Source organism: Scylla paramamosain, chromosome 19, assembly GCF_035594125.1.
Source record: "Scylla paramamosain isolate STU-SP2022 chromosome 19, ASM3559412v1, whole genome shotgun sequence".
In the NCBI taxonomy this organism is placed as follows: Eukaryota; Metazoa; Arthropoda; class Malacostraca; order Decapoda; family Portunidae; genus Scylla; species Scylla paramamosain.
This window is the reverse complement of record NC_087169.1, coordinates 3072117-3082116: the sequence shown is the minus strand read 5'-3', so window position 1 is coordinate 3082116 and position 10000 is coordinate 3072117. Positions and strand designations below refer to the sequence as shown.

The 10000-nt window shown below is 40.7% G+C and overlaps 1 protein-coding gene and 1 long non-coding RNA gene across 3 annotated transcripts in view; one reads left to right on the top strand and one right to left on the bottom strand.

Annotated features, from left to right (window-relative positions):
* Positions 1-9658, top strand: part of LOC135109591 (uncharacterized) — a 27642-nt gene extending 17984 nt beyond the window's left edge. The window contains exons 2-4 of the long non-coding RNA XR_010272815.1: positions 897-1035; positions 4124-5404; positions 8001-9658. This is a non-coding gene — a long non-coding RNA (uncharacterized LOC135109591). The remainder of the gene's footprint in view (positions 1-896; positions 1036-4123; positions 5405-8000) is intronic.
* Positions 3752-8392, bottom strand: LOC135109590 (uncharacterized). Of its 2 annotated transcripts, none has more exons than XM_064021013.1 (4): positions 8265-8392; positions 7072-7235; positions 5008-5096; positions 3752-4555 (listed from the first exon to the last, which is right to left on the bottom strand). In XM_064021013.1, exons 1-4 carry the CDS (start codon positions 8319-8321, stop codon positions 4401-4403), a joined length of 465 nt encoding a protein of 154 aa, XP_063877083.1. In that variant the 5' UTR covers positions 8322-8392; the 3' UTR covers positions 3752-4400. The 2 variants fall into 2 exon arrangements, with proteins under 2 accessions (XP_063877083.1, XP_063877084.1); XM_064021014.1 differs by having other exon boundaries at positions 3752-4538.
* Positions 9659-10000: the final 342 nt, after the last annotated feature.

The following is a 10000-nucleotide window of genomic DNA, read 5'->3' as shown; positions in this document are numbered from 1 at the left end:
CCTGCTTCTGTATTTCCACCTTCCTATGACTTGAATTCCTTCAAGAGGGAGGTTTCAAGACACTTATCCACCAATTTTTGACCACTGCTTTGACCCTTTTATGGGACTGGCATTTCAGTGGGCATTTTTTTTCATTAGATTTTTGTTGCCCTTGGCCAGTATCCTTCCTACCTAAAAAAAAAGGTCTTGTCTGTTCTTTCTTTTCGTTTAACCCTCTCATTACTTATGGCATCGTTTTCCTTCCTCTTTCTTCCTTCCTTCCTTTTTGTATATATTTGATTTCCTTTCTTCGTTTTCTACCTTTCCGTTATTTCGTTTTTTTTTTTTTTCATCCTTCCTGCCTTCCTTTCTTTCATTTGATTTCTCCCGTTTTCTTTTCCTTCTCTTCCTTTCCCTCTCCTTTTGTTCATACCTTCCTTTCTTGTTTTATTCTCCGTTTTCCTTTTATTTATTTATTTATTTATTCATTTATTTTTGGTGGGGGAGGCTTTGTTTTTATTTATTCCTTTCTTTTCTCCCACGTTCCTTCCTTCCCTCTCTTTCTGCCCCCCTCCCTCCCTCCCTCTCTCACCGGCCCTGCATCCTTGCATTTTACAGCCTACATCCACTTTACAGGATTTGCTCAGTGTGCCTTGTCACAAACAGCCTCGGAAGAACCAAAATACAAGTTAGATATGTTGTTTGTTCTTCATTTGTATTTCTTTGTGAGTGATCTAACCCCTTGCTCTTATCTATTACTGTTTGTTCTTAATTTATGATCGATTTCAACCTCTTGTCGTTATCTTTTACTTCTTGTGTTTCCTTTGTATCCCTCCGAGTGCCCATGTCTATTGGTGTTCGTTCTTCCTTCGTGGTTCCTGCAGGAGTGACCTAACCCTCACCTCTCTCTTCCTCAGCTGTGACACAAGGAGCAACTGTCTCAGCGGAGAGACGGTGGACGGCGGATGAATACTTCGGCTCCCGCGCCTTCTTCCGCATCATGTCCGACCCGCCGATCCTGGTGGTGGGCGGCGTGCGTCAGAGGAGTTGAAAAATGTATAGGACACCGCTGCTGTGCTCTGCGTGTAGCTGTGAGGTGAAGTACAGACTTCTGCATTGTCTCAGCCTTGGAGGTGCCACTTGCTCAAATTACGAATGGTTTAATCTTATTTTTTGAAGGCTGTGGAATATTACAGTATCTTATAATAAGACAAATGATATTAAAAGGCATGTCATTCACCGATAAGCATTACACGACAACATTATTGCGGTGATTAAAAGTACACCTGTAAAATGCTGCGTAGCATCATCACTCAGCTGTTTTCAAGGTCACTTGGACTCGGTCCCCCTGCTCCTTTGCTTTGATGATGCCACGTAGCATTTTACAGGAGTACTTTTAATCATCGCAATAATGTTGTCATGTAATGCTTATCGGTAAATTACATGTTTTTTGATACCATTTGTCTTGTTATAAGATACTGCAACATTTCACAGCCTGCAAAAAAATAAGATTAAACCACTCGTAATTTGACCAAGTGGCAACCTCCGAGGCTGCGACAACGCAACAGTGTGTCCGTCATGTCACAGAGCACACCCCGCGAGTCCCGTACATTTTTCAACTCCTCTGACGGGTAAACAAAGCCTTAAAATGCATATGTGTATAGAACATTCTCTACTTACAATTACACGTTCTTTCACCTTTTTAAGTATTTGCAGAAACTCACGTTACACCCTGTATAAGAAATTGCAAGGTGGCGGACAAGCTGTCTCAATATATCAACCACGGGAAACAATAGACACCCTGTAATCGCTTCACTCAGGGCGTCCAATCCCTTATGCTTTCGGATACAATACTTTACATTCTTCACTTGTAAAATCCATTACCTTTTAAGCCTCTCTCTCACACACACACACACACACACACACACACACACACACACACACACACACACACACACCTTCCCTCAAAACTCACTTCATATTTTCACATTCTCTTTTTTTTTTCCCACAATGCATTTTAATCTTTCCTGTTCACTAATTAAGCTCCTTTGTGCACCTTATGAATTAATTCGAGCGTTTCATTATAAGTTACAGGAGAGAAGCAAGTGATATTTCTTATTGATTCGGTTTCATATGGAAGGGAAGGGATAGGAGGTAAAAAAGGGTTATTGTGATAGGTAAGGTAAAAAGGGTTATTTTTTTTTTATTAAAGTTGTTAACTTGCCTGTGAAAAGTGTGTGTGTGTGTGTGTGTGTGTGTGTGTGTGTGTGTGTGTGTGTGTGTGTGTGTAATATGTTTTCCTCTCTCTCTCTCCCTCTCTCTCTCTCTCTCTCTCTCTCTCTCTCTCTCTCCTCTCTCTCTCTCTCTCTCTCTCTCCTCTCTCTCTCTCTCTCTCTCTCTCTCTCTCTCAACGAAAGATAAGAGCGATAGTAAGCAAAAGAGAAAAACTGTTGTAAGGAGAGAGAGAGAGAGAGAGAGAGAGAGAGAGAGAGAGAGAGAGAGAGAGAGAGAGAGAGAGAGAGAGAAAATGGCGTCAACCACTAACCACAAAATTAAATTCCTGACCAGATCTCTCTCTCTCTCTCTCTCTCTCTCTCTCTCTCTCTCTCTCTCTCTCTCTCTCTCTCTCTCTCTCTCTCTCTCTCTCTCTAATCCTCATGATCCATCCCCTGCTGCACCTAATCACAATGTAATGCCCTATTGTTTGGTTTGTTTTCCCTAAGTGTTGCCCTCCTCACTCCATTTTCCCCTTTTTTCCCTCTTCTTCATTTTTCCTTTTGTCTTTATTCGTATTTTTCCTTTATTTTTCCCATTTTCCTCTTGTTTCGCCATTTTTTCTCTTATTCTCTCCCTCATCCCTTTTTCCATTATTTTTTCCTTTTCCTTTTTCACTATTTCCCCTTTCTCCCAATCCTCTGTGTGTATGTGTGTGTTTGTGTGTGTGCGCGCGCGCGCGTGTGTGTGTGTGTGTGTGTGTGTGTGTGTGTGTGTGTGTGTGTGTGTGTGTGTGTGTGTGTGTGTGTGCTGCTGGCTCGTGATTGGCTGGATAGGGATGGCTTGGTGTGGCTTGGTGTGGATGCACTGGATTGGTTTGTGGATGGCTATTATTATTATTTGTTTGTATTTTGTTTGTTTACTTATTTATTTATTTTTTTTATTATTTGTTTGTGTATGAGAGAGAGAGAGAGAGAGAGAGAGAGAGAGAGAGAGAGAGAGAGAGAGATTGATTTAAGAAGACCACATAAAATTTCTCTCTCTCTCTCTCTCTCTTTCAATATTTAAGCTTCATTATCTTTCACCATAGTATTTAAAAATATACGACTATGTTGGTTTGTGTATTGGCGTTCAGATTAATTTGCTTTACTTAGTCTTCATTTATTTATTTATTTTGTGTTGGTGTATATAATGTGTTTATTGATGAGATTATATTTTTTCATAGTGTGTTTATTTAGTCACTTTTTGTTGTAGGTTAATTCAAAGTTGAGCATTTTGACTCACATTTGACACTCACACTTGACTCACCATACTCATCAAGTTGTGTCCTGTATTTTTGTGTAAGCCTCATATTTTTTAATCATGCATCTAATATACTCTTCACTTGTACACACACATTGTGAGCCTCACTACATTCACGCAGGCCGCAAGAAAATTAGGCTTGTCGATTTTGGTTTCATTCTTTATTGTAGACACTGTACAAGATTGCAACATTTGTGTATGTAATGGTGTGTGTGTGTGTGTGTGTGTGTGTGTGTGTGTGTACAAGATTGCAACATTTGTGTGTGTGTGTGTGTGTGTGTGTGTGTGTGTGTGTGTGTGTGTGTGTGTGTGTGTACAAGATTGCAACATTTGTGTATGTAATGGTGTGTGTGTGTGTGTGTGTGTGTGTGTGTGTGTGTGTGTGTGTGTGGAGACAATTGTTGGTGAGGGTGTTGGTGAGGGGCTGTGGGGAGTCACTGTGGGTTTGTAAACATACTGGGGGGGACATACTGTAGGACTGTGGAGAGAGAGAGAGAGAGAGAGAGAGAGAGAGAGAGAGAGAGAGAGAGAGAGAGAGAGAGAGAGAGAGAGACTTGCAACCATATGGGGAGAGGTGTTATTCACTGTTCTTCATCGCAAAAGTATTGTTCATAGTTGTTCATTGCAGGTGAGAGAAGACACAGTATGTTGAGGGAAGGCAGCTGCACTAGTGACAGCAGCAGCAGAGCCCCACCACTGCTGCTGCTCCTCTCCTCTTCCCAGCACAGCAGCACACAGGACACATTTCCATCATCTTTAAATCCCGGACACTTGTGACTTGGTGATAATCTCACAGCAGCAAACCCTACATTGCTCAGGTCAACTTCCAGCTAGAATCATAATATCTGGAGTTATTTTTCCACAAAGAAGGATTCAAAATATCCCCCCCAAAAAATAAGATATTTTTAGAAATGAAAATCCACTCGAATTTTCTGCCTGAAGCTCTCGTTAAAATGACTCCCTCTTGAATCTTGTGTCCGACTCCAGCTGTGTCCAAGAGAATGGATCTCCAGTTTGTAGTGAGACTTCCGAGCCGCCCAGACCTGTGAAGGCGAGCAGTCTGTCAGATAATGAGAGTAGACAACATAAGCAACATAATGAGAGACAAAGTCACAATAATAGAGATAAAATGAAGGCACTCAAGTATTAATGAGAAAACAAAACAGAATAATAAGCAAAGTAAAATAATGAGACAATAAGGCCAGCCAACAAATAATAGTGAATTTATTGTAGGAAGGGTCTGCTGTACTACTTAATGACCATTCAAGTCTACTTGTTAAAGATGTGTTTACACTTTGAAGTGTCATTTTCTTGTACTATGATACATTTTTTACTATTTTCTTCCACCTGCCTTAATTAACATTGAGTAGAGTCTCACTAATACAACTTGAATATTACTCAGCCGGCAGTCTTTGCCATGGTGGAGTGTGACACTGAATCAGTACTGACATTTTATCATTTACATTTCATTACTTTGATTACTCAACAAAATACTGCATTGTTTTTTGTAACCTGCTGACTGGTGAAGGGACAACGTGTGCTCCTCAACACTTGGTTCTTGCCACGTGCCGCAGCAGACTGACAGCTTCCAGTGGGCCTGTCTGAGGTAATGCACCACACAACATTAGGAATAGGAACAATTATTTCACTAAAACTTTAATTACCTGCACTAAAAACTTTCAATGAGTTTATGTACTTTGTGAATTTAGGAATCTGGAACAATGATTGCACTTATTTAACTACCTGCACTAAAGTGTTTGCTTTAGTTATGGTGTTGACAGTAAGTATAAATACTTTAAGGGGCGTGACCTCCGCCGCATTGCTTCAGCAGCCTTCAAGTCCCGGCAATGAAACGGTTCGTGTGAGGAAGACCGCTTCTGGTGCTACTGGTGGAAATTGTTACTAGTGTGTAAGTATGTGGTAAATATCTGTGGAAACCAAAGGATGTTTTCACTCGTACCAAACGTTATGGTCATGGAGATACCTCTCTTCCTGCACACAAAACAACTACAACCACCTAATTATTACACACACACTCCTATACCAGCCTCGGAGTCCCCATCTGGTAACGACCCTAAATGTCTTGACACCCCTCTCAGTTTTTCTTCTTAAACTTCTACAGATTGAACGCGAATGTTGCAGAACACTGCCTCTCCTCTATTAAGCTTCATCATCCTTTCCTCAATGAAACCCTGGTGTCTGAGGCAACTGACAGTAGCCCCTTTTCAGTTTCCTCTTACTTTCTCTATCCAAAGCTGGATGTTGTGTTTATGTGCGCAATGAAATTAACCTGCTTTTGTGCCCACGCTCTTGAATCTTTTGGGTTTTCCACCACCTGGCTACGACAACAGAGTCCCTTTCATACTAAATTTATCTGTGTTGTATACCTTTCACCTAACTCCTCTGACTGTAAGAAATTCTTTGACTACTTAACTTCCAAAGTGGAGCACATTCTAACTCTCTTCCCTTTTGCAGGGATCTCCATTCTTGGAGACTTCAATGTTCACCACCAGCTTTGGCTTTCCTCTCCCTTCACTGACCATCCTGGTGAACTAACCTTTAAATTTGCTATCCTCCATGACCTAGAGCAATTGGTGCAACACTCTAATCGTATTCCTGACCGTCTTAGAGATATGCCCAACATTCTTGACCTTTTCCTGACCTCTAATCCTTCTGCTTATTCTGTTACCCTCTCTTCTCTGTTGGGCTCTCCGATCACATCTAGTATCTGTATCTTGTCCTATCACTCCAATCCCTCCTCAGGATCCCCTAAGCGAAGGTGCCTCTGGCGTGTTGGCTATGCTAGTTGGGGGAACCTGAGGAAGTATTTTGCTGATTTTCCTTGGAATGACTACTGCGTCCGTGACGGAGACCGCCCTGTGTGCCGAGTGCATAAGAGGTGATAGTGTCTGGCATGGAGGCGTACATTCCTCACTCTTTTTCTCGACCTAAACCTCCAAAACTTGGTTTAACATAGCTTGTTCTCGTGCTATACATGAGAGAGATGTGTCCCACCAAAGGTGCTTAAGCCTTCCATCACCAGAATCTCATGCACTTTACATTTCTGCCCGGAACCATGCCAAGTCTGTTCTCCAACTAGCCAAAAACTCCTTCATTAATAGTGTCAAAACCTTTCAAGATCTAAGTGCCCCCGTGACTTCTGCCACTTAACCCAAAAACATCTATAATAACTTTGATTCTTCTTTCCCTCCTTTATTTCAACCAGATGGCACCACTGCTATCACATCTATCTCTAAAGCTGAACTCTTTGCTCAATCCTTTGCTACAAACTCTACCTTGGACGATTCAAGGTTTGTTCCTCCCTCTCCTCCACTAGCGTAGACAAGACTGTCAGTATACAATGGACATGACACACTGAGGCAGCTGGTACTGCTTTGGCTCTAAATGTTATAATAATACTCTGCCACTTTGTTGACGAGTGACAATACAAACTCTCGTTCCTCAGACTGTTCTTTTCACGTAACAGCTTCAAACCAAATCCTGAAATACTGAACCAACATGAACCACCTCTGCTATCAAGTAGTCAGCACTGTGAAGAGCTGTACAGTTCCTTACCTCACTAAATAATAATACTTTCTGATCCAATCTGTCTCTGTCTGTCTGTCTGCTGCCATGGCTTGACCTGCTCTTCTTTCATCTGTAGCTTCCATTCTGTCTGCCGTCTCCCTGCATCCTCTTGTCCACCACACCATCCTCCCTTGTGTGTTTGCTGCCACTGTCTATCTAGAAAAAAATGTTTTCTGCCAAACCTTGAACTATAGTATTTCAAACTCACGATGACCCACCAGGTGTTGTCCGCTTTATTGCCACATATTGAACCAAACATTCACTATAAACTGGTAACTGTCCACTAACCAGGGTATATTAGCATGAAATGTTCTAAATACCTTTTGATTTTTGCATTAGATAGTAAGTGATATGAATAATTGTTATATATATAAAGAAAAGAAGATACTTCATGAAAAAATGTGGCATATCAGGTCAGTTGACGTTGCCACCTGCTCCCGACCCAGAATCTAACGGGAGTGGGTGGGGGAAGGGTCGCCTCGACACAGGTGTGCGACTGAGTCATTCACCTCTTGGTAGCCAGGATGGAAGGTCACATTTGTTATACTTTTGTATTCCATCATATATATCACTTAAACATATCAGGAAAAATAAATATCAGAGTTTCATTCTCTCTTATAAGCACGTGTGGGTGTCTTGATTCTTATAACAAAGTCATACATGCAAATAAAGAGAACGGTTGTCTCCGTTTTCTGAGGGGGTGGGTTAGATTTGGCACCGCCGCTCCTTGAAGCGACCAACACCTGGTGGGTCATCGTGAGTTTGAAATACTATAGTACAACATGAACCACCTGTGGTCTAATCTTTCTCCAGCATTTCTTCTGTCCACTGTCACTGTCTGAACCAGTCACCTAACACACCATCCTTCTTGCCACGGTCATCCCTCTCTGATGCTCTTCTCTTTCTCCCTCTCTCAGCGTGGTGGCAGCACGGGCCTCGGCACTCCCTGGCACCACGGCAGGTGTCAGTGAGGCAGGCAGGTGTTGGTTCAAGTCCTGGCAGTGTCACTTCGCTGCTGTATTGTTTGGTGCAGCGGATGATGCTACGTTTTTCATCACTTAGTGTAGAGTCTATTTTTGCTTGACGTTATTTGTGTTGGTAAGGCATTTCCACTATATAGTGGTAGATATTCTGGGAAATAAGGAATTAGCAATACTAAGACATGCTTGAACAACACTCACCAGTGTGGAAGACTTGTCAGGCAGTGGCTGTAGTGGCTTCACTTGAACCACGACCATGTTCTCCTCAACCCTTGGAAAGAGAACAATTCATCTGAAATGGAGATACAAAGATATTGGGGAAAATTTAAGAGAGAGACGCTGCAAAGTGTAGCTGACAGTGTGCGTGTCGTCATCAAGAGGAGGGGCTCTAAAATGAAACAGTAGGACACTCGTGAAGACATTCATACTATCTTTTCTCAAGGGAAGTGTGTGTCGTGTGTGTTAACAACGTCAGGCGCGGACATTTTTTGCATCAAGGGTGATGTACGATCCGGACATGAAAAAAGTTTTTTTTTCTTTTATAATTTTCTAATTTTTTTCCGCTTCTTTTGATATATGTAACGTTTTGATAAGAACTAAAAAAATCCCCTTATGTAAAGAGGTCTTCTGTTATGAAATTCCCACGGTTTCGCCCGCTGCGAGACATGTCACACAACTTTTTTTTACATTTTTTTTTCTCTTTTCATATATTTTTCTGACATACCCGTTCTTCTTCACTCTCCCATGAATATCTACGGTTCTCTTGCTGCATACAATATTAGAAAGCACGAAATTCTAAGTCTAACTATTTTCTCAAATTGATATACGAAAAAAAAATCATATAATTATTTTTTTTATCGTAAATCTAGCAAATAGTTAATGTATCTGCATTAGATATCTTTTGCATTAATATTTTATTTATTTTCAAACAATTAAACACTGGTTTTTACTTAGAAATATGGCGAAATATAACAAAAATTGTTTTCACCCGCCTTCTCCCCTCCCACCCGGTAATTAGGGGTGAAATCATGAATAGCTTTAGGCCTTATACACAAAACCAATCGGAGTAACTAAAACTATGTCTGCTTTTTCAACATATTCTGATGTATATATCGCGTGAATTTTAAGTCCCTGGCTGCAATAGGTGAATTAGTCACCCCTTAAACTTTATGACATAATATCTCAAAATGGCGGATTTTAGCATATAAAAATGATCTGCTCTGTTTTTATTGGTGTTACAGACAGATGGGCTATTGCGGCTTATCAAACTGTGAGAGGCGAATAAAGTCTGCTGTCGTCATTTTTGTTTGGAGTTGATTTTGATTTTTGACAAATATTTGTTTTTTTTTTTTACTTTTCATCGAAAAAAAATCGTACAATAAAAGAAAAAAGATAGCAGACTTTGTTCTCCTATCCTTCCTGATCAAAATACTTTTTAAATAAATGAGGGAGGAGATACGAGTTGAACACAGGCAATTTAACAAGGGATTAGCGATCCTTCAACCACCCTCAAGTGTATGAATAAAGGTGATTAGTTACTTTGATGTGGAAAGACTGTAATTTGTAAAGATGAGAATAAATGAGAATAAATTATTTCTGTGACCTTGTGTCCAGCCAATGTTTGTAGGTGTTAAGGTGAAACCACGAGGTGAGGTGACATTAGTATTGTCAAGTGTCTTCGTAAGGTACTCACACCAAAGTTTTCATTTGCTTCAATCAATCAAGGTCTGGTGATAAAAAAGGCACTGCATCCTGTGCACTCTACCCTGTGCACGCCTTCCTTTCACTCTGGAATGCACACCTTTATATATTGTGCTGCATTCACACTCATTTTTCAATAAAAATAAATAAATAAATAGTAATCAACAAAAAGCAAAAAGTGACTTATAAGAAAATAAATAAAAACACAGGTGTAAAGTACTTTTCTCCGTTAACCT